The 25,147-nt window shown below is 38.3% G+C and overlaps 1 protein-coding gene across 2 annotated transcripts; it reads right to left on the reverse strand.

Moving 5' to 3' along the window:
- Positions 1-6,395: 6,395 nt before the first annotated feature.
- TFAM (transcription factor A, mitochondrial) lies at positions 6,396-24,664 on the reverse strand. Of its 2 annotated transcripts, none has more exons than XM_037496789.2 (7): positions 24,227-24,664; positions 23,544-23,662; positions 21,684-21,754; positions 21,124-21,273; positions 16,580-16,675; positions 10,907-10,963; positions 6,396-8,225 (listed from the first exon to the last, which is right to left on the reverse strand). In XM_037496789.2, exons 1-7 carry the CDS (start codon positions 24,325-24,327, stop codon positions 8,079-8,081), a joined length of 741 nt encoding a protein of 246 aa, XP_037352686.1. In that variant the 5' UTR covers positions 24,328-24,664; the 3' UTR covers positions 6,396-8,078. The 2 variants fall into 2 exon arrangements, with proteins under 2 accessions (XP_037352686.1, XP_054545925.1); XM_054689950.1 differs by having other exon boundaries at positions 24,449-24,661.
- Positions 24,665-25,147: the final 483 nt, after the last annotated feature.

Raw genomic sequence — 25,147 nt, forward strand, 5'->3', positions numbered from 1 at the left:
TTCTGGATATGAAGTATTCAAAATGAGTTTTGGAATAGCAGATACTGAGTCCACACTCGCTATTTGAAATTTTATAGATTTATTCAAACTAATTATTAGCTTCTTGAAATTTTGTTCTTGAGATTTCAAAATGATAGGCTAACTAAGAATGAGGGCTCTGGAGTCAGAGTATGCAATATTCAAATGAGGTGTCTGCCACTTCTTAAGAAAGTGGCTTAATATCTGATACCGGAGTTTCTGATCTGCAAAAATGGAAATGATAGCACTTACCTCATTAAGTTGTAGTGAGGACTGAAGAAGTAAATTCACGTAAAATGCTTATAGTACCTCTAACACAGTAAGCACTCAACAATTAACTAAAATGGAAAACAGTGTAATATAATAGTTATGAGATCAAACTGAGTTTGAATCTTAGTCAAACTCTCTGAGCTCTGGGACTATGAAGTCTGGTTCATGGTGTTTTGTTCCTTTCCTCAAAATATCTATAGAAAATTCAGTTCTCTATTTTAAAATTATCTAAATAATAATATAGAAATAGAAATATCAGTGAGAAGGGTAAACAGAAGGAAAGCAAATCTCACTTCCTGTCCTCGCACTTTAATTTCCTCTCTCAAACTAGCCACTTCACTTTTCAGGCTTCAGTTGTTCTGGTTACTCATAATTCCAAATACCAGTCTGCACCTCTGTAATGTTATTTATATGAAAGTGCTATCTTCGTAAAAGATGAAAATTTTGATCATTTACAGTGATACACTCCTTCCCCTAGTTTTTCTCAGTTTTAGTTCTTCCATTACTATGCAACTTTAATATTTAAATTTTTTTCTTGACCAACGTTAGAAAATTATCTGCACTTCCTCCCAAATTATCAGGTATACTACTACGTTGTCTTTCTAGAAGTATGCTCATTTCATTAAAGTTAATTTACTGCTAATAGTATTTTTAATCATGAGTTTCCTATAAATAGCAGAAGGTTTTCTAATCCATTCAGCCACTCTGTATATTTTAATTGGTGAGTTCAAGTCATTTGCATTTAAGGTGATTATTGAAATCTATGTGCTGCATTTATTTGAATTCCTTTTTTAAAAAAAAGATTTATTTATTTATGTAAGAGCTGGAGTACAGGCCAGAGGCGCGGAAGGGTGAGAGGATTCACCAGAGACAGAGTGGGGATCAGAACAGCGGATCAGCTGAAATACACTGCTGAGGGGAGTAGCGGGCGAGTCAGGAGAGGTCTGCTGTGCCATGTGGGTATCTCCCTGGCCAGCTGGGAATTGAACCCACACTGCAGTGGTGGCGGAAAGCTTCACAGCACTGTGCTCAACCTGCTGCGCCACTGGGGAGGCCCTGAGTTTGGTTTTTTTTTCCTTTTGATATCTTCCTTTTATATTTTGTTTGGGTTTTTCTTCCTTTGTCTTATGTGTTACCTCTATCAATTTTTATTAGTAGGTTATACTGATGTTTGTTTGTGATGGTTGCTTTTGGTATCCTTATTGCTAGATTTCAATTTGTGTCTTGCAATGTGTCTGTTTAGTATTATTTTGTGTGGGATTCTTTGGGCCTCTTGGGTCAGAATGTCTGATTCCTTTCCCAGAATAGGAAGAGTCTTAGCAGAACTGCACAACCTGTGTGATGAGTAACAGTTTAATCATGGTTGTTGAAATAAGACAAACAGAGGAACAAAGGCAGAAATACAATAAAGATAAATGCAAAAATGCTTCCAAAAGAATTAATGGACCTAAACATTAGAATAACAGCTGAAAAATATGATGAAAGGTCTCAATAGACATATGCAACCTGATGATACAATCAGAGAGTGCATGTACAGTGATAGAGAACATATCAGTAAAGAGAAAAATATAAAGCAGTCTAAGAGCTCTTTGGAATAGTAAAGGGAATTTATATCACAGGGGTCCCATAAGGAGATGAAAGGCATCAAACATTTATTCAAAGAAATAATAACTTTAAATGCAAACTCTGATTCTATCATCCGGTTGCATATGTCTGTTGAGAACTTCCATCATATTTTTCAGCTGTTATTCTAATTTTTAGGTCCATTAATTCTTTTGGAAGCATTTTTGCATTTATCTTTATTGTATTTCTGTCTTTGTTCATCTGTTTGTCTTATTTCAACAACCATGATTAAACTGTGCTCATCACACAGTTTATGCAGTTCTGCTAAATTGAGACTCCTTTTGGGATTTTTTTGTTCTGTCATTTTTGATGCGTTTCTCTGTCTCTTTACTTTAAGTTTTTATGGGCTAAGATAAGCTTTCTTTTCTTGTCTTGATGAATTGGCCTTGTATGCAGGATATACATGCATGATATCAGCATAGATTACTTACAGAATCTATTTCTTCATATACACCAGTGCTTTTGAACTTGTTCAGATGACCAGCACAACAGGGGGTAGGAGATAGGAGCCAAGGAAGTGGAGTACTAGGTTGTTTCTAGTTAGTACCAAAAGTTCAAGTCTCCTAAGATGCTGGTGGCAGCTAGGAGTGGAGGAGATGAGCTGGTGGCAGCTGAGTTGGGGGATGAGAGGGAGGATCCATACTAACCCCCTTCCTTAGTACCATTCCTCAAATTGACCCAAATAATCTCATGCTAGTTTCAACCTCTCAGCTCTGGTATGTGGTTTCTGCAACCAATTAATAGTTGTAGCACCAAGAGGATAGGAGACTACGGTTGGGATAAGGTAATGGGTGGGGGTTTATTTGCTTCACCTTTGGAGTACAGAGCCTTGCCCTGGGGTGCTTGCACCTGCTGCTACATCCAAGTGCTTTGAACTCTGATTGATGGCAGTATGCCATTTAGTTATCTTGGCTTAGGCCTCAGGTGGTGGTGTGGGAGTTATTTCACATAACCCAGCCACAAACTGCAGACAATAGCCTCTTCTGTATAGAGAGCGGCCCATCCAGCCTCCCCCATCAGGGTCCAGACACTCACACCTGGGTGCCCCAAACTTAAGCTGAGAGTCACCCTCAGCCCTAGCACCAGCAGTCGCAAAGATTGTCTACACTCCTCAAGCACCCCTATTTAGTAGGACAGGGTGTTTCACTCTCCAGCTCTGGCTGCCTTGTTACTCTCTGGCATATGCCTTTGGAAGCAAAGATCTACTACTCTGGTGTACTACATGGGTCCCCATATACCTACTTTATAGCTCTCCAGAGATAATTCCTCTGTCCTGCAACTGCATGCCCCCCTTGCAGATAGTCTCCAGGTTCTAAAGGCCCCAGTGTGGGCATGAGTCCTTGAGCCAACAAAAGCGATGGCTCCATTCAGCAGCTGCGCCTCCCTCTGACTGCACTGCCCTGGTAAAACTCCAGGCACAATTGCAGTTTCTTCTACCCCTCTGTTGTGTCCTTGAAGCATACTCATCCTTGGCTGGTCATTTAGGAACCATTGCCTTTATTTGGGTGAGCCCAGTGTTTTCATTCTTGTGTTACCTGGCCAGACTCTCATTGAGAAAACTTTAAAAATACCAATGTCCAGTTTTACCCTCTAGATTCTGGTGTAAGTATCTGCATGTTTAAAAGCCCTACAGTTGATTTTACTGAGCAAGGGTTGACAGTCAGCATCTAGTTTGTACAGAGTCCACCACATAGTAGTATATCACTCTCCTTCACTGTGGGAGAAACAAAATCTCTTTAGCTTACCCATTTGTACGCTCCTCTCCTACCCCACCTAACCCTTTCTTTTCACCCACTCTAGGGGTTAACCTTTGTTATTAGGCCTCACTGCTGAGAACAAGACTCCCATGTTTCTGTTTCACTCACCTTATGTGGTTTGCTCATAATGGCACTAACGAGCACTTCATCATTTACTCCGGCCTACCTCCTAACTTCTAAATTTGTTGTCCTGTTGATGCTACTATTTTTTATTTATTAAAGTTTCTTTCTACTTCTTTAGTCACTTTAATAAAATTTGGCGGAAAAGAAGGGATGAGGGGAGCAGTGGGCGAGACAGGAGAGGTCTGCTGCGCCATGTGGGATCCTCACGGCTGGCCAGGATCAAACCCCCACTGCAGAGGCTGTGAACAGCTTCACAGCGCAGCGCTCAACCCGCTGCACCACCAGGGAGGCCCCGGTATAACCAAATTAAATTGGCAACCTATATAATAAAAGGTCATTGTGTCAAAACTACGTATTTCCTTCTTCTTCCCTTATTTTTTTTTTAAAGATTTATTAATTTACGCATACAAGAACTGGAGTAGAGACCAGAGGTGCAGGGAGTGAGAGGATTCACCAGAGTGGAGAGCAGAACAGGCGAATCTACTGAAATACACTGCTGATGGGAGCAGTGGGCAAGACAGGAGAGGTCTACTGTGCAATGTATGTTGCTTGTGGCCAGTGGAGGATAGAACTCATGCTGCAGTGGCTAGTGAGAGCTTGATAGTGCTGTCTTTAACCCCTGTGCCACCAGGTAGGCCCCTTTCCCCTATCTTAAACATGTTTATGAAGAAGTGAGATTAAATGTTAAATACAGGCATACATTACTTATATAAATCCAAAACCATTATGTAAGAGTGATTTAAATGTTAAGAGTGATTTTAAAACATTTAGCTTAATCAAAATTCTTGCTCAGGTCAATTTTGAGTAGTTAGGTTGTTAGCCAGTTAATTTTATTATTTTTAAAGGTACTAGAAAATGGTTTAGTGTTTTACATCTCTCTTTAAATACAATAATAATTTAATCAATTATCAAAAGTATTTTCTTGGTGAACAATGTGAGAAAACTAACGTTATTAGATTTGTGTAACTTTACTTTCTGCTTGGATAGTTTTACAAAGTAATATGCTCATTTTCTTATTTTTTCTAATAGCTCAATTTAAGAATATCGATGCTTTAAAATTTCAGAATATACCGTGTTATTACAGTTTCAAATTTGTACGGGCTTGATGTTATGAATAGGAGGCAGAATGGCTGGGAGGAGAGAGAATATTCTTGTAATAAATATTGATAACTTAAGAGAATAACAGATTATTTAATGATATAAAAATCTCTGCTTTTGCACAACCTGGTAGTAATTAAATTTAGGTAAAGTAAATTTCAGAAAAACCAACAAAATTTTCCAGTTACTTTAAATCCACTTATATTAATATTTTAATTCAGAAACTTAAACATATACATTCAGAGCAACTGATAAAAAATATGACTTGAAAAATGGCATTTCCCAAAAAGGAATTAGCCAAAAACAATAGCAAAATTACATTACAGTAGGCTGACTTGTACACAATATCCTTTCAAACAGCAGAAAGTAAAACGATCACACAACTCTCCTGTCATCACATTATTTCAAAGATCCTAATACTGGTAACTCCATTGAACAAAAGTACAAAAATCTCTTAATGACTAATTGCTTAAAACAGCATGAATACTGTTTTGTCTTTTATGTCCTCAGCATCTTTTCCCCTAACACTCTTCTTTAGTTCCTACAGCAATTACTTTGTGGGATCAACTTAAGTCTAAAAAGTCTTTATTATTACAAGTGGCCACCAGTTATTCTTTTTAACAGTAGAAAAATTGTGCTTATTAAAAATGCTGGATGGCATTTTGCATATGGTATGCTAGACTTCGAACATAATGAAGTTTTTTAAGAAAGGCATGGAATCATTATCCTGTTATTTAAAATATTGACAATGATATTAATTTAGAAACAAAGAAAATTTAATATCATAAAATAGTTCTGTTGTAGTTCTTTTCACTTCCCCACCTCCACCCCCCATATTTAGTTGCAAATACTTGAGAACTGACAAGACAACTAACTTCCCATGTATTTGGCAAAATATGAATTGAATGTGTTTAGTATAAAATAGCATAGGTAGTTAAATGCTAAAAAAGTTCTGAAGATAATTGCAAAAATGTTTTATACTATATTTTTCTGGCAAGGTGTTTACATAACAAGAACCTCGCACCCATTCTATAAAATTCATTACAAATACTGACTCACATGTGCTCCCTGGCTCAGCTGAAGCAGTGAACACAATAAATGAGGTGGGTAATGACTTTCTCCATCCCCCTAAGGATTGTACATGATAAGTACTCTTCTAGAATTAATTCTCTCCTGGAAATCCAATTGAGAAAAGCTGTGATACTAGCACACTTCCTTTTCTTTTCCAAGCCCTCTGCCTCTAAATACTCTAGGTTCAGACCCAGGGTATCTGTTTTACTAATGAACATACCTTGTCCTGTATTCATAACCACAGGGGTAAGTTGTTGAAAACACCCAACACTGTATGTGTGTGTGCACGTGCGTATATACATTTATACACATAAAGTATATATATATAATATTTGAGTATTTAGGTTGTTATCCAGTAAATTTTAAATTTGTAAATTTAGTATGTATATATACAAATATATATATACATATATACACTGCGTATATATAAATATACACACACATATATACATACCTTATATTGTATTTTTCTTTACAGTCCCTACCTTTGTCAACTTCAGTAGTATCCTAACAAGCTCTTTTCAAAACTTTCTCTTGATAAATTAAAAAAGTCTTCAGTTTTCTCTACAGATCTAGAAACTACAATTTCAAAATATTTTGCATAATTACATAGAAATTTTGAGTTACAGTGTTCCTGTGAGCTGATGAAAGATAAATTCTTTTGCTCAAAAAGGTAGAGTAGATTTTGAAACTCTTTGCTTGATTCTCTTAGAGGATAAACAAATGGTAAAGGATGGAAAGGTTTTATTAACATGTGCTAACTAGAAAACTCTTAAGGTACACTTTATCAAGCTATGGCAAACAATTTAAGAGATTTGACATTCCACTCTATACAATCTTTCAGCAACATAATTTAAAACTAAAGATTATTTCCTTGTTCACTCTGCAAGGCAATGTTAGCTTCTTTAGTGATCTGACCCCCTTTCTTTTAAGACAATGGTGACAAAGATTCTAAAACAAGAACCTCTGAAACAAGCCAATACATTAATGCATTGAAACACTGCACTCATTACCCTCTACCACAGATCATGAGCAGTAAGTAGAAGAATGAGTATGGCTGTGTTCTAATAAAACTCTTATTTATGGAAATGAATTTTGCATTAATATTCCCGTATCTTGAAATACCTTTCACCATTTAAAACTGAAAACACAATTTTTAGCTCACAAGTCATGAAAAATAAGCAGTAGGCTGTAACTGACCCACAGGTCAGACAGTTGGCTACTCCTTATAGTTTTTTATATGTTATACAAAAATTTTTAAAAATTACAAGTTCCAAATCAAGAGATTTGGAGACTTTTTAGATCTCTCATTTTAAAACTTAAACCAGGTAAGTTCTTTATTTTCTGTATAAATATGCTCACACAAGAGATTAATTCAAAATGCAAACCCCTACTTAACAAAGAAAACACACCAAAGAAATTAAAAAATGAACATTTCACCTGAAAACATAATTTGGAAATATTTAAAATTTTTATTCTATGCAATATAAAACAATATGCATAGATTTGGTACATTATTTCTTAGTATTTTAGGGGAAAAAAAGACAATGAGGAAAAGCCTTATAAATCTCTCCATCCACTTATAAAAAGCTGCAACTGAAATCAGCAATTCTCTTGCATGTACTAGTATCATCTCTGAATACTGCATGAATTATACCTAGGAATTGGAACTTACCTAGATGAGTTCTGGAGACTCTTTAAAAAATATACAATTATATTGCAGAACACTACAATTTGGGAAACTTTAGAATAGGAAATTCCTGCCTCCATAAATAAGGAAACAAGAATATTCTTTCCACAGTCATCAAGTATAAAAAAAACTTCACAGTCTAATTTGCCTGTATCAAAGGTAAAATGATTCACTGTTACATTTCATGAATTATTTTGACCCTCAGCAGTTCCTAACACAAAATGAATTCTGCATGAACTTTTATCTGGGTTTTCCAAAGCAAGATACTAATACAAAATGTATTGAACTCTCAGAAGTCCATGGCCTGAAGAAAAAGGAATTAAATATAAATGTTCACCAACTTTATCCTAATTTTACAACAGTTTCAAGTATCGAGACGTAATTGGTTCTTGTGTCTATCCATTATGAACATTACTCAATCTTCTATCTTAAAACTCATCAATGACAACTTTCAATGGGGACTTTGATTTGCGACGTATTAGATCGTTTCGTCCAGCTTCAAGCATCTGTTCTTCCCAAGATTTAATTTCATTGTTATAACGAATTTTATCATCTTCAGCAAGTTGAACATATACCTGAGAAGAAAAAACATAATTGTTAACTGTAAAATAAGTTTTTTAATCTTTCAAGGTTTCTTTTATTTTTTAAAGATTTATTTTTAGGGCCTCCCTGGTGGTGCAAGGGGTTAAGCACCTCACTATGAAGCAATACACAGTCTCTGCAATACGAGTTCGATCCCCGGCCGGACAGGGAGAAACCCACACGGCGAGACAGACCTCTCTCTCATGTCTCATCCGCTGCTCCCCTCAGCAGTGTATTTCAGTCAGTCTGCCAGTTCTGTTCTTCACTCTGTCTCTGGTGGATCCTCTCCCCCCTGCGCATCTCTGGCCTGTACCCCAGCTCTTGTATGCATAAATAAATAAATCTTTAAAAAAAATAATAAAATACTTTTTTATTTATTTATGCATACAAGAACTGAGGAGTAGGCCAGAGGTGTGGGGGGCGAGGGGTAAGCGGATTCACCAGCGACAGAGGGGGGAGTAGAACAGGTGATCTATTGAATTACATAGCTGAGGGAAGCAGTGAGTGAGACAGGAGAGGTCTGCAGTACTATGTGGGTTAGCTCCCTGGCCACGGATCAAACTCATGCTGCAGTGGCTGGCAATAGCAGCAGGATAGCGCTTAGATTTTAATCCCTGCGTCACCAGGGAGGACCAGTAAAGTGATTTCTTTAGAAGAACTTTGTAATTTATTTCTGGAATTATATAATCATATGCCCTAGAATTTGCCTTATAATTAACTTTATAATTCCATAATCTAGAATTTACCTAACTATTATACATGTACAAAGGAGGGTGGAATACTTTACCAAGAAAAAAGTTAAATAAGAAAAAGGTAAAAGAGAAATATTTTGCAAATAATAATGAAAGTGCACCTGAAACCATAAAAAATATAGAAGAAAATACCTACAAATCACTCCATGCCATAAATTTCAGAAATATCTTTGAGGACTTGTCTCCAGAAGCAAGGATAACAAAGGCTGGGCTGGGTCAAACTAAAAAGCTTCTGTACAGCAAAAGACACAGTAACCAAAATGAAGAGTCTCCCTACTAAATGGGAGAAAATAGTTGTACACCATTCATTTGCTAAGGGGCTGATATCAAATCTACGAAGAGCTCACACAACTCAACAGAAACAAAGCAAACGACCCAATCAAAAAATGGGCAGAAGAGTTAAACAGGCACTTCTCCAAAGAAGAAATGCAAACAGCCAACAGGCATATGAAAAATGTTCAATATCACTATTGTCAGGCAAATGCAAATCAAAACAACAATAAAATACCACCTCACACCTTTAATAATATCCCTTACTAAAAAAAAAAAACAAAAAAAAACAAAAAAAAACAAAAAAAACCAAACAAACCAGAAACAACAAATGCTGGAGCGGATGTGTGGAAAAAAAAAAAAAAAAAGACTTCTACACTGCTGGTGGGAATGTAAACGAGTCCAACCACTGTGGAAAGCTGTGTGGAGGTTTCTCAAAGCAATAAAAATGGATTCACCATACAACCACTCCTACCCAAAGGACACAAAAACACTAACTTGAAAGGAAACCTACACTCCCATGTTTACTGCAGCACTATTTACAATAGCCAAGATATGGAAACAACCTAAATGTCAAAACAGATGAATGGAACGAGAAGATATAGGATATATATACACACAATGGAATATATACTCAGCGATCAAAAAAAAACAAACAAACCAAAAACCTCATGCCATTTGCAGCAATATGGAGGAAACAAGAAAAAATTATACTAAGTGAAATAAACATAAATATTTGGATGGTTTCATTTATATGTGGAATATAGAGAAACCAAACAAAGGGTCAGAAAAAAACAAAAATTTGTAAGCTGACCATAAATCTGAGGCATCCAAAAAGGGACAGGGAGGGATAAAAATGGCATTATGTATGTGGAGCACAAGGGAGTATGGTGATGGATCGTGGGGGCTATGGGGGTGGGAGAACTATGGGAACTACACCTGAGGGGAGAAATCTAATACTGTCCAAAAATTAACAGTGTGAGAAAAAAAAAGTACTTCATCTAAAACTAAACTTAAAAAAAAAAAATGGAGTTGTTATAATTTCAGGGTTTCAGATATGGGAAAGGAATGGTGGGTGACAGGGTGTGATTGTAACTGGACTCTTATGAGTGATGTCAGTCAAATATCAATTGTATTTGCTGTCAAAAACTACCAAGAGACGGGCCTCCCCGGTGGTACAGTGGTTGAGCGCTGGGTTGCGAAGCTGCCCGCAGTCTTTGCAGCGCCGGTTCAATCCTTGGCTGCTCCCTGGCCACAGGAGGAGGGTCCCACATGGTGCGCAGACCTCTCCTGCCGCCCGCTGCTCCCCTCAGCAGTGTACCTCAGTCCTTCTGCCTGCTCTGCTCCCTGCTCTGGCTCTGTGAATTGTCTCCCCCTCCCGTGCTTCTGACTATACCCAGTGCTTGTATAAATAAATAAGTAAATCTTTAAAAAAAAAAAAAACAAAAAAAAGATTCTCTTTAAAAAAAAAAAAAAAAATACCAAGAGAAAATATTCAAGTTGGTTCTAAGAATACAAAAGTAATTTTAAAATACTTTAACTGTGCTATTAGTAAGATAAGGTTGTTTTCACATAAATTAAATAAGCCTTACCCTAATAAATTCTCTCAGATATTCTAACTTGACATCTGATACTAAAATGGTACTACTTACTTGCTTTTGAGAACTCGAAAGATTTTTCCAGTTTTCATTTATGGTCTTCAGTTTTACCTGTAAAACAACATATGTTTATGAAACAGACATAGGAAGTTCAGTAATTAATAGAATTGTCTTTTTTTATTATTCATTCAACAACAAAAAACTAAAGCTTCATTCTTAACATACTACTTTCTAAATAAAAATTATTAAACTGTTACAGTGTTCAAAAATGAATGGAATTAATGTATTTAGCTTTTTATTGATATTAGATTAGTTTCAGGTATACAACATAACTATTTGTATTTATTGCAAAATGACCATGATAACAAACCTAGTTAACATCCACCAACATCCACAGTTAGAAATTTTTTTCTTGTGATGAGAACATTTAAGATCTACTCTTTGAGCAACTATCAAATATATAATACAGTGTTAATTATAGTTACCATGCTATATATTACAACCTCAGAAATTCATTTTGTAACTGGAAGCTTATACCTTTTTTTTTTTTTTAAAGATTTATTTATTTATACAAGCACTGGGTATAGTCAGAAGCGCAGGAGGGTGAGAGAATCCACCAGAGCCAGAGCGGGGAGCAGAGCAGGCAGAAGGACTGAAGTACACTGCTGAGGGGAGCAGTGAGCGGCAGGAGAGGTCTGCAAGACATGCGGGACCCTCCTCCAGTGGCCAGGGAGTAGCCAGGGATCGAACCAGCGCCGCAGAGGCTGCAGGCAGCTTCGCAACCCAGCGCTCAACCACTGCGCCACCGGGGAGGGCCAGAAGTTTATGCCTTTTGCCCACTTTCACACATTTCACCACTTCCCCATCTCCCCCCACATCTGAGCTTATTGTTTTTTAGAATCCACATATAAGTGAAATCATGTAGTAGTTGTCCTTCTGACTTCTTTCACTTAGCACAGTGCCCTCAAGATCCATCCACATTGTCGCAAATGGCAAGATTTCCTTATTTTTCATGGCCAAATATTCCATCACAGTAATGTGCTATATAATGTTTTGTCAACAACAGACCACATGTATGACTGTGGTCCCTTTATATAACCCAGGTATGTAGTAGATTATACCATCTGGGTTGTGTTGTATAAATGTCCTGTGATGTTCACAAGACATAGGTTGAGAGTCACCTCTCAACCTATTTTTCAGAACATATACCTGTTATTAAGTAAAAACATGATTTGTATATATCAGATTTCCCTTATCTACCCATTCATCGATGATATTTAAGATTGCTTCCATAGGGACCTCCCTGGTGGTGCAGGGGTTGAAGACAGAGCTATTGACTACCAGCAGCCACTGCAGCATGAGTTCGATTCGGGGCTGGCCAGGGAGCAGCCCACATGGGACAGCAGACCTTTCCTGCCTTGCCCACTGCTTCCCTGGGCAATGTGTTTCAGTGGATCTGCCTGTTTTGCTCCCCACTCTCTCTGGTGAGTCCTCTCACCCCCCGCATCTATGGCTTATACCCCAGTTCTTGAGGGAAAAAAAAAAGATTGCTTCCATGCCTTAGCTACTGTAAATAATAGTGTAATGAACATGGGTGTGTGTGTGTGTGTGTGTGCGCGCGCACACAAAAAATCACTGTTTTCATTTTCTTTGGAAAAGTACCTAGAAACAGAATCAAATGGATCAAATGGTAGTTCTGTTTTTGATATTTTGCAGAACCCTCCATATTGTTTCCATAGTAGGTCACAGCAATTTAACTTCCCACCAATAGTGCATAAAGGTACCTTTTCTCTGCAGCCTTGCCAACACTTATCATTTCCTGACTTTCTGATAATAGCCATTCTCATAAGCACAAGGTGATAGCTCATTATGGTTTTCATTTTCATTCCCCTGATAGTGTTATCAGTGCCCTTTCATGTATATTAGCCATCTGTATGTCTTCTTTGGAAAAATATTTATTCTGGGCCTTTGCCCATTTTTTAATTTGATTGTATTTCTGCTATTGAGTTGTATGAATTCTTTATATATTTTGGGTACTACCACCCATCAGATATATGATTGTAAATATTTTCTCACATTCCACAAGTTGCCTTTATTTTTTATTGATGGTTTCCTCTGCTAGGAGATATTTACTTTTTGAAATATTCAAGTATAATCTACATTCTGTCATACATTAACTTCAAAAACTAAATGTTTTTATTCTCGATGGTAGTTTTTTTCTAAAAGTTGTGCCAAAGAGTTTAAGTATAGTCATAGAAATAACATGCCAGTACTTATTTCTGCTTAGCTTAATTATGAGACTTGGGAAAAGTCATATTACTGCCCTTAGACTCGGCTTTTTATCTATAAAACTCAAGGGATCAGGGAAACCACAACTGGAGGAAAGGCAGAGGAAAAGAATGGGTGGAAGGGATATGAGGGGCAGAGGTAGAGACAGAGGGGTAGAAGAAGGGGACTATATATGGATAAGCAGATAATCTGAAAAGTATCTCTTTAAAGCTGGTTTTAAGAAACAGAGTGAATATTAACTAAATTTTATTTTCTTGTCAATAAAAACAGAGGTAGCAAATAGTATCTGGGACTATATAGCCACTATGTTTTAGACATTTTAAACTCACCCTAATAAATACATCTAACATTCAGAGACAATTACTAAATATTTGTTCTTTTAGCTTTGGAAAGAATTATTTTAATACTCTCAATTCTTTCAAATCTTTTTGTGTATAATTCATTTATAAAGGTTCATAGTCACTGAATTAAATAATTTGTGAATCTATTGCATCTTTTACCTAAGTAAATAATTAAAAAAAAAAAATCAGGGCCTCCCTGATGGCACAGCGGGTTAAGCACAGCACTGTGAAGCTGTCCACAGCCTCTGCAGCAAAGGTTCGATTCCCAGTCAGCCAGGGAGATACCCATATGGCGCAGCAGATCTCTCCCGTCTCACCCGCTGCTTCCCTCAGCAGTGTTTTCGGTCTGTCTGCCTATTCTGCTTCCCGCTCTGTTGCTGGTGAATTCTCTCACCCTCCTGCACCTCTGGTGTGTACCCCAGTTCTTGTATAAATAAATAAATCTTAAAAAAAAAAAAATCAAAGGGTTGTAAAGATGTTTAATTTTCTGCCCTCCTAAAATTCCATTAAATAAGGCCTTTCATCACATGAGAACACAGTAAGAAAGCACCTGAATTCAGAAGAGGACCCTCATGGGGAGATAGCTAAAATGGTGCCCTGCTTCTGGACTTCCCAGGTTCTAAAACTGTAAGCAATAAATATCTTTTTGTTGTTGTTTTAATTAAATACAAAACAAAAAAATGTTAAGGGATGAACCCACATGAACAAACAGAAGAGGGCATTACCAACACAAAATTTTGGAAGCCAAAATGCAGATGGAGAAATGGTGATAACTGACTTACCTAATCCAAGAAAGCTAATTCCCAAGCTGGCAGTGGGGAAATCCAAAAAAGTAAATTGATTTACAATGGAGAATTCCCAAGGAGCTCAGGAATTGGCAGCAACAGACAGGTATAAAATAAAGATGAAGGTCAGGGAAAAAACAGGAAGACTGACTGAAAGTCTATTTTAAAAGAGGTTAAATCCCAACCATGGGCAGATTCTAGGACATTATTCATCTGAAACTGGTAAAAGCGTTACTCTATGGATACCAGGTCAAGTTGGGAACACATCATGCTGAAAACAGAGAGATTAAGCCAAAGTGTATACAGTATCCCAGAAAGAAAATCAAAAAAGGCTAAGAAAAACAATACAGATAAGAAGAAAGGAGAGAAAAAAGAAACCAAATTACTTTCAAAGGACCAGCAATCAATATGGCTTTATACTTCTCAAAAGTAGTACAAGAAGTTACAAGAGAAAGAAGCAATATTTTTAAAATTTTCTATGATTTCCAGTTCTAGAAATATAGGCCAAAAATATCAAACAAATGTAAGAATAGAGATATTTTCAGACACACAAGAACTCAAAATTTTAATCTTACATGTACCCTTACAAGGGACAATGCTATGACAGACAGGTTCAGTAAACCAAAACAAGACAAGAAGCAAAAGAACAAGGATGGTGATGAAGATCCCAGGAAATGAGCTGTGCACTACGGTCTATAAGGCATCAGCCAAACTGGAATATATCAAAGATTCCAGACTAAAACTGATAAAATATCTCTGCATATAAATGTACTAAAAACCAGGGAATATTGAACAGTACATTAAAAAAAAACAAGCAAAATAAACAAAAAAGTAAATCCACAAAATATACTCAACTTCAGAGAAAGTTTTTGTAAGATAGGAAAAATAATTATAGCAAATGGCATCACTCAGCTATAAATAGGGTTTTACATAATCATAATATAAATGCTCATTAGTGACCTAGCCAAAATTATGAGAGCTATCTTGGGAGGTAGGAAAGTAGAAACATGAGCAGTAGAATAAGAGTTAAATGTCATCTTAACTAGTGGGACATAAAATGCCTAAAAGATAGGTAATACTTAAAAGTGAAAAAAATGAAAAAGTAAGAATATAAGGATGTTATTTAGAGAGATAGAAATAAATATCATAAGAATCAGCTACAATGGAATGCTTTTGCTTCTGGAGTAAGGAATATAAAAGGACAGAAAAACTGGCATCATTCATAACATGTTTAATTTTGATTCTTTAAATTATGAGGATGTAAAAACCAGTATTTTTAAATGAATGAAAATTATATAGTCAAGTTAATTTTAATTTGCAGGGGCAGAGCCCAGTCATTAAGCATCCTATGTGATTCCCAGGCGCAATCAGATTTGAGTACTATTTATTTAGAATTTCCTAGCATATAACCTTATACTGATAGGAAACCTAAATCCAAGGTAAGTTAGTGACTGAACAAATTCCAACCTCAAAAAAAAAAAAAAAAGGTTTGCATTTTAGTAATGTAGGGTCACAGAAACGGAATTAAAATCCGAAAGAAAGTAAAACAGTGAAGTCTACGGCCATACCACCCTGAACGCGCCTGATCTCGTCTGATCTCGGAAAGTAAAACAGTGAAATCATGTACCCAGGGAAGACTACATCATAGATATACCATATTTTATCATACGTTAAAGACAACGTATGAAATGAACTACAGATCCAAATAACCTAGAGGGAGAGTGGCAAAAGCTTTCACGTCAGGTAGACAAGAGTTAGGGGTCTGAACAGACTTTTATCATGTCATTATTATAAAAAGAAAAAAATACAATGGCTAATTTGGAGTTTCTTAAAAGGGAGGAAAGACTAGCCCTAGAAGGAATGACAAACTGTTTTCTTTTTGACAGTCATATGATGATGTGTGTATATACATTCCCACAGACATAACCAAAATTTTCTTAGAGGATTTGACATGAAGCATAAATTATACTCAAATCCCAGTACAAAATATTAAATTGTCATTTTATATGTAATATTATGCAGAATATTGACTCTACTCTCATTCTTTCCCAGTGATTATTATTCTTTCCCAGTACAAAAAGTACTGCTGGGTTAAGAAAAATCTCTAGAATTTTAACATATAAGTCTGAAAATATATACTCAAATTAATTTTATGTGATACAAAAAAGGATTTTTCTCTAAAGAAAAATACAGTATATAATATAGTACTTAGAGTAATTTACAACTTTTCTTCACTACTCGACATATGGTAGCCCAAGATGACCTAAATATTTTAAAAACTGAATGTGGAAAACAAATGCAGTTCTTTTTACCTGTGCTGAGCCATCTTTAGCTTCTTGGAATCTTTCAGCTATATAAATGTTGTAAGCTGAACGAGGTCTTTTTGGTTTTCCAAGCAGTATTAATTCCTGAGTAATAAAAATCGAAGATTTAGCTATAATTTTGAAATTCCTGAGACTTATTTCACCTATAGGAATTTATTCACTATGCAATACAAAGTGTTCCAAAGTGAACACTATCATTCCTATATAAAGTATACGATTATTCCGAGTTCAGAATTTTCCGATAGCACTGTTTTGAAATCATAATAGATTTTGAGTTATTTTCCATGTAAAAATATTTCCTTTACACATTATTTCCATGAACTGAATAACAACACATATATATGAAACATTTTTTAAAACATAAAATCATCTCAATTTCTTCCCCTACAGGACACTACCATGTACCCGGTCAAATCACCACAGGCACCCACAAGCCAGGAATACTAGACTATCTGTTTAATAATCTCTCATTTCATTTCATGCTCTGCACATTTCTTAACCTTGAAACCTCAATAGATGTGGTAAATTTTATTTTTTACTACGTATCAAAGGGAGGAGGGGAAAAAAGATGGAAAAGAATACAAGTTTCTCTTACAGTCTAAATCTATTCAGTTTCTGAGTTCAGAAGATGAGAAATAGTGCATTATTTTAACCTACTTAGTTTCTGAATTTGTACAGTGAATAGTACTTATAGTATATAAAACTATGTGGTTTTTAATGGCAATTTGTTACAATTAGTAACAGACCCACCTCACTTTCCTCCATAAGTAAAAGTAGAACTCCCCTAATTTACATGTAGAAATCACTTCTTCTGAACCTCTCAGGCATGAAACTATAGTACACTCAGGGGAACTTTACAATTTTACTTATTCCCCCTTTTGTTTCAAGAACTACTGCTAGGGGGCCTCCTTGGTGGCACAGGGGTTAAAGTCTAAGTGCTATCGAGCTATCGCCAGCCATTGTGGCGAGAGTTCGATCCCCAGCCAGGGAGCTAACCCATATGGCGCAGCAGACCTCTCCTGTCTTGCCCACTGCCCTCCTCAGTAGTACCTGCCCTCCCACACCTGTGGCCTACACCCAAGTTCTTATATGCATAAATAAAAATAAATCTTGAAAAAAAAAGAGCTACTGCTAGGCATTTCTCTCCTATGTGCTTCATTTGCAACTTCTTGGTTCCCATACTCTTCACTAATCTCAAGCTAGTTGGCATTAGGAATCTTCTGTTGTTTTTTTTTTTAAGATTTAATTATTTATGCATACAAGAGCTGGGGTACAGGTCAGAGATACGGGGGTAGGTGGATGAGAGGATCCACCAGAGACAGAGTGGGGAACAGAACAGGCAGACTGACTGAAATACACTGCTGAGGGGAGCAGTGGGCAAGACAGGAGAGGTCTGCTGCGCCATGTGGGTTGCTCCCTGGCTGGCCGGGGATTGAACTCATGCTGCAGAGGCTGAGGATTGTTTCATAGTGCGGTGCTTAACCCCTTGAGCCACCAGGGAGGCCCAGCACTAGGAAACTTGAATGAGAAGAAAAATTCCAACAGGGAATGAGAATGGAAGTGTGAGGTAGAAAAAATGCTCAGATTTCAGGTTTCTGATTGCACATTTAAGGAACTTGGACATCACTACTCCTTCCTGATAGCAATAAATGATACAGACTGAAAAAAATCAACATTTCTTGGATCTTTAAGAGATGGGAGGACACAAGGCTAACTGCTGCCCCCAACACTGGAGAAACAAGCTAGATGAAAACAGGGAGTCTAGCCTTACCTGAGCAGAAACTCAGGAGCAGAAACCACTGAAGTGCCAGGGTAAGAAACCTGAACTGTAATTAATGAATTGCTGGAGGCTCAGTGTGGACAAGTCTGAGAGTTTAAAAACTCCAGCGTGGGTGATTTGGGGGTGGAAGGAACCCAATTATAGGGGGGCCTCACAGTATTGAGATTTAGCTCCCAGCTTGTGACCAGATTCCCATAGTAAATATCAAGAAAAATCCCCTTCTGTTTTGGGCAGGGGGAGAGCAAAAGGAACCATTTTGATGTGACAAAGTGCTAGCTGCCCTAGGAGAAACTAGTTAACAGAAGCCTTAGAGTGCTTACTAACCAACACCAGCCCACTTTAGCCATCCAGTTCCTCTAACTAAGGGGAGAAAAATTTGAGAAAGTGTGAAGCTGACAGTCTTGCGTATAGGCCCAGGAAAAGACCAGGGCCTAATCACAGGTCTATAGATTATTTCCCTTGCTTCCACACCTCACCACCAGTTACTAAGGGCTATTTACAGTTCTTTTTAGCCAGTAAATCATATCTAGCTATCACAAAAAAATTCCAAGGCAGAGGTGTTAGAATTACCAGTGAGGAATTTATTTTTTTTTTCTTTTTTAAGATCTATCTATCTATCTATCTATCTATCCAAGCACTGGGTACAGTCAGAAGCGCAGGAGAGTGAGAGAATTCACCAGAGCCAGAGCGGAGAGCAGAACAGGCTGAGTGACAAAGTACACTGCTGAGGGGAGCGGCGGGCACAGCAGGAGAGATCTGCGTGCCATGTGGGACCCTCGCCCGGCAGCTGGGGAGCAAACCGGCGCTGCAGAGGCTGCGGGCAGCTTCTCAGCCCAGCAGTCAACCGCTGCGCCATCAGGGGAGGCCCACCAGTGAGGAATTTAAAGCAACTATGATTGATATGCTATGGGATCTAGGCAGTATGAACAACAGATGCATAATTTAAGCAGTATTGGAAATCCTAAGGGGGGAGAGGGGGAACAACCTAGAAATCAAAAACACTATTAACACAAATGAATACCTTTTTTTGATAAACTCATTAGCAGACTAGACACAGCTAAGGAAAGGATCTCTAAGCTAAAGATCACATTAATATAATCTTGAAAAACTCAAAAGCAAAGAGAACAAAAACTGAAAGAAAAAAAAAATGAAACAATATTCAAGGACTGTGGGACAACTAGAATAGGTGTAACAAACACATAATGGGTATACCAGAAAAGAGAGGCAAAAGTACAGCAGAAGTATTTAAAAGGAAACTCCAAATATCTGTCCAATCCTCATTTCTATTTCCACTCTAAGAGCTGGATGGGTGTGCAATTAGGAGGAAGAGCAAAAGAAGGAGAGCAAACTTTAGTTTTAGTTTATTCTCACCCTTCTAAATACGATCCTTATCCAGAGATTATTTTTCTCACTCAGAGTATCTTTTCTGATTCCCTTTTACTAATTAGATCAGATTACCACCATTACTTGAAAATGGGTGCGTCCAACCCTATTGCTAGGAAGTACTAATCAGGGAGAGATATCTGGGTATCGCACAAATTTTCAGGAAATTATTTTAACTCTGATAACCATTTTCTATAGTATATATACTAGATGAGCTAGTTAAAATACTTCACACCTAATAATGACCTATAGAAAAATGTAAAGTAACCTGTAACTTTCAAAAAGTGAGAAATATGTGGATTGATATTTTAAGCTGGAACTATAATTTTGAACCATGTGGGGTTTTTAATGAGGAAAACCAAGATTCCATCCTAAAGGAAATTCTTGTTTGATTAGATACAACAGGCACTTCCCCTCATATGTTAATGAACTCAAGTGTATTCAGAAATGTTCAGAACCAAACTCCCTATTACCTCTAAAACAATTGAAATCAGTAAGCTATTCTAAACATACTGATTTAGCTGTTCCATACCTATTCCTACATCTTTTCCATGCTAGTACTAAATATGTCTTTTTTTTTTCTTTCTTTAAAGAAGATATTTATTTATGCATACAAGAACTGGGGTACAGGCCAGAGGCGTGGGGAGGGGGGTAAGAGAATTCACCAGAGACAGAGTGGGGAACAGAACAGGCAGACTGAAATACACTGCTGAAGGTAGCAGCGGGCAAGTCAGGAGAGGTGTGCTGCACCATGTGGGTAGCTCCCTGGCTAGGGCTTGAACTTGTGCTGCAGGGGCTGTGGATAGCTTCAAAGATTGTCTTAACCCCTTGCACCACCAGGGAGACCCCTAACTATGTCTTTTAAATTCAGATATATCTGGGCCTCCCTGGTGGCGCAGGGGTTGAGCGCTGGGTTGCGAAGCTGTCTGCAGCCGCTGCAGCGCCGGTTCGATCCCTGGCCACCGGGTGAGGGTCCCACATGGCGCGCAGACCTCTCCTGCCGCCCACTGCTCCCCTCAGCAGTGTACTTTGGTTCTTCTGCCTGCTCTGCTCCCCGCTCTGGCTCTGGTGAATTCTCTCACCCTCCCGCGCTTCTGACTGTACCCAGTGCTTGTATAAATAAATAAAAATAAATCTTTTTAAAAAATAAATAAATAAATAAATTCAGATATATCCAAAAGTAAGAAGAACTTCCAAGACTCAACAGCAAGTAGTTCCAAACAAGTTCATTTTTTTCCTAACTGGTATATACGTGAAGACTTTCTACAATATAGACATACAGTATGGCCACAATAAGAGAAAACTACGTAGTTACAAACATAAATTTCAGTTTCTTGCTGAAGGAAAAGCATATTTCAGTGATACTCACTCTCTTTTTTATTAATGCTTTCTTTTTCAAACGTTTTTGCAAGATTTCTTTTTCCAAAGATACCATCTGACTTGGAGTTAGCTGTTTTTGAATTCTGTTGATTTCTCCTTTGTATGCCTCCCATTCTGCCCTGTAAGCATCTTCATATATCTGTAAATAAAAAGCCCAAATAATAAGTCAATACACTGCCACTGGCAAATTAAACATAGTATACCTGTCAGAGAAATACAACTACCTGACCAGATAAATACAGACTGAACCACTTAGTAGAAAGTGTGCTCTGGGATCACATTTATATGGATTAAAAAGATGTATTTTTCATATACATCTAACCAAGGAGAGCATACAGCAACTAGCTCTCAATTTCAATTTGCTGTTAATCCTTCATCATCTCCATCCAAAATATTTACATTCTCATCATATATGTGGATCAGAGGTATAAAGTTCCTTTGTAGATAATGGATGTTAAAAAAAAAGATGTGGGTCATCTAGTCTCTTAAGGTATAACTTTGTTGATTGCATGATAACTGGTCAGCAAAGTTAAAAACCTATATGCTTACTTTTTTCTTTTCTTCAGGAAGTTCCCTCCATAGTTGTGCGATTTTCTTAATTAGATCTGAATTTTTTGCATCTGTGGATATTTCAAAAAGGATGGAAACATGGTCAAAATTTGTGTCTGAGGACTAACTTCTAAGGAATTCCAGAAAGCAGAAACATGAGCTCTAAAAGTAGGTTTTATTATAAACAACTTGTATCCTACATACAATTCAATCATTTAGCTTTTTTAAAACCACATAAATTATGATAAATACTTTATCCACATTGTAAAAATCTATCATCTAATAATTAAGGAGTATATCACATACCACCAAAACAATCCACAGAGATTACTAGTTTAAGTAGTTAGGTAATCAATTTTTTCAAGTTGTTTACTTAATATTTCAATCAAAATTGAGTTTTTTCACATCAGGAATGATTATTCATAAAACCTGACTCACCAACAAAATATTCTTGTATTTCAATTACAAAAATACCATTACCAAACAAAATTGCCATAAAATTAATTCACAATCCCCCATTTTCTTCCTTATCTTAACTGAAGTAACAGGCTATAAATGATTTAATCACTTGTTAGTTTCAACTCCTACATTTTAAAAGATGGGAGTCCTCAAGACCAGTACTCAAACGAGTTCTCTGTAATGTGAGAATGATTACAGCTCCTCTGGTATTCACAAGTGCCCTGTGATGTACTGTATGCGAAAGGCTTTAGAAGTCATAAGCAAAGGTTAGCTATTATCTATTTAGCTATTATCTTTACACTACAATTCCCAAGAAAGTCCCCACCACCTTTTTAGGGAGTGACCAAACATCCTGCCTGGAAATCTCAGGAACTCAAGAACAGATTTTTCAGCGGAAAGAGCTCTTAAAATTAGCAGTAATTTGTATAGAGTGTTACATTTTACAGAATACTTCTACATAAATTATTTCACTACAACTTCATTAACAACTCTGAAAAGCAGAAGAAGGAGCTAAGCAAAGAGAGACAAAATAATTCATCAATAGCCCTCTAGGCCAAAGGCAAGTAAGGCTCAAAATTCAGCTTTTTCATCCTCTTCTCTGGGTGCGCTCCACACTACTTTTTTTTTTTAAGATTTATTTTTATTTATACAAGATCTGGGGTACAGGCCAGAGCGTGGGAGGGTGAGAGGATTCACCAGAGACAGAGTGGAGAGCAGAACAGGCAGACAGATCCAAGACACTGCTGAGGGTAGCAACCAGCGAGGCAGGAGAGGTCTGCCGCGCCATGTGGGAATCTCCCTGGCCAGCCAGGAATCGAACCCACACTGCAGAGGGTGCGGAGAGCTTCACAGTGCTGCGCTCAACCTGCTGTGCCACCTGGGGCAGCCCTCCACATTATTTTAAAAGTACCTTTGCTTATCAAAAAAGATAAACTCATGCAACTTGCAGCAACATGGATGGAGCTGGAAGGGATCATGCTCAGCAAAATAAGCCAGAAAGAAAAAGAAAAATATCGGATGGTCTCACTCATAGCAGGAATTTAGAAAACCTACATAAGGGACCAGGAAAATACCTAGGAGGGAGTAGGATCAAAACAAGAGGGGTGGGAATTGTATGGGGACTATAACCAAGATGAAAATGCACACATTGTGCAAAAATGAAAAATGATGTAAAAAATGTATAAAATAAAAAAAACTTTAAAAATAAAAAAATACCTTTGCTTAGTCCCCAATTGAAGCGTTTTTACGTGGTAGAAAGTATGTTACACCTCTTATTTAGAGACCATCAAACAGAATGTTTGTTCTGCAGTCACTTTGGTAGTGCAAATCAAATTAGCAGCTCAACTACTTAGTAGCCTCTTTACTACAACAGAGAAAAGTACAAACCCCAAAACTTCTTACCTGGGTTCTGAGCTTTAAATATGGGTAGCTGCTCTTTGGAAAACCGAACATATGAAGTCATAGGTTTCTTTGGATAACCATTCATTGAGGATGAAAACCATCGTGGTACATACCCAAAGCTACATATAAATAAAAATAACTAATGTCATGCATTTATTTAAGTGTCACTATAACAGGTATATGAACACAGATCCCAAATTAGATGTCATCAAAAAGCTATGTATCTGAAACCTTCGACAAGAAAAGCTAGTGACATTCAAAATCCTGCCCGAACCAAACATAAGAGCATGCAACACTCGTCTCAGAGCTCTGTAGCCTCCTAAGAAGGGCAAAGCGTGGAGGGAAGCCTCTACATTCCAATTCCTGGGCCCCGCCTCCTGAACGCTTAAATGGATCGTGGCGGGAGACTCTAGGCGCCGCTCCGCAGAGGACGCTCAAAGGGTGCTCCACGCTGGACAGTGGGGACAGGTGGGGTGTAAGGGCAAGGCGGAGGGTGACCGGAGGCAGGCACGGTGGACTCTACAGTAAAGCCTGGCCTCAAGACCTATCAATTCCTTTGGCAAGGTCGAGGCCAAAGTAGCCCTGACCTCCTAAGAGGGACAGCAAGTGGGGGAGAGCCGCTCTCTTCCAGCCCCGGATCCCAGAACCATGCCTCCTGCAGAGGCGCAGGCGCGTTGTCCTACCTGAGCGGAAAGCGCAGTCGATTTCCACAGCCCGCACACAGGTCCGCTCCGGACTTTCCCAGGCCACTCAGCACGCCCCACATGCACCGGAGAAGGGCCATTGCAGCCGCAGACCAGGTAGTGACTGGGCCCCAATCTCCTAGCGTCCCCTCAGCACAGCAGAACCACCCCAACAATGACAACGTGAACCCAAGTGCAAGCCTAGTGAATTTGTTATCATACCCGCCACTCGCGAGGCACTATGGGAAGTTGGTTAACTTCCGGTTGGTAAATAGGAGGCGGGGCGAGGCCGAATGAGCGCAGGCGCCGTACTGGCTCCTCGGTGGGCGGGACTGCGTCGCATGTGGAGGGCGCTGGCCTCCTCCGAGGGGCGCTGCTGAGCCGCCTCTGCCCCGGCCCCCCTCCGCAGTTGGTTCCGCAGCAGGGCCAAGCTGAGGGAGGCGCGGCGGCAGCCTTACCCCTGACCCGGTATTGGCCGGCGCAGCCTGTGACGGCCGGAAGGGCTTGTACGTAACAAACGCTTTACCGGGGGACACAGTATCTCGGTGCTGCCCGCGCCGCTCGAGGGCGAGTTGACGGGTGATGCGCGCGCACCCGAGTCCCGCTGTTGAAGCTGAGCTTGTAGCTGAAGTGCCCAAAAATACCCCGGGGAGGGGCTTGGGGATGGAGCGTGTTAAAACCTAAAACTGCGTTTTCTCGGTACCTCACCACAGATCCTGATTCACTATGTCTGTGGAGGGCCAATTAATCTGCGTTTTTAACAAGTGCCTCAAGGTTTATCAAGTTCTAATGGTCGTGACTATTGGATCACATTTTTTTATGTATTTTTAATTTTTTTTAATTTTATGTATTTTTTACATCATTTTTCATTTTTGCCCAATGTATGCATTTTCATCTTAGTTATCTTCCCCATACTATTCC

The sequence above is a fragment of the Talpa occidentalis genome, unplaced genomic scaffold (assembly GCF_014898055.3).
Source record: "Talpa occidentalis isolate TD23 unplaced genomic scaffold, MPIMG_talOcc4v2.1 talOcc4.8, whole genome shotgun sequence".
Taxonomy (NCBI): Eukaryota; Metazoa; Chordata; class Mammalia; order Eulipotyphla; family Talpidae; genus Talpa; species Talpa occidentalis.

Excerpts from the sequence above, each read along its gene's own strand:
- TFAM (XM_037496789.2), bottom strand. The coding sequence starts at position 24,327 with ATGGCCCTTCTCCGGTGCATGTGGGGCGTGCTGAGTGGCCTGGGAAAG. Across the intron at positions 10,964-16,579 it reads CTAAAGATGGCTCAGCACAG|GTAAAACTGAAGACCATAAA; the intron begins GTAAAAAGAACT and ends GTTGTTTTACAG. Across the intron at positions 8,226-10,906 it reads TTTCGAGTTCTCAAAAGCAA|GTATATGTTCAACTTGCTGA; the intron begins GTAAGTAGTACC and ends TTTTCTTCTCAG.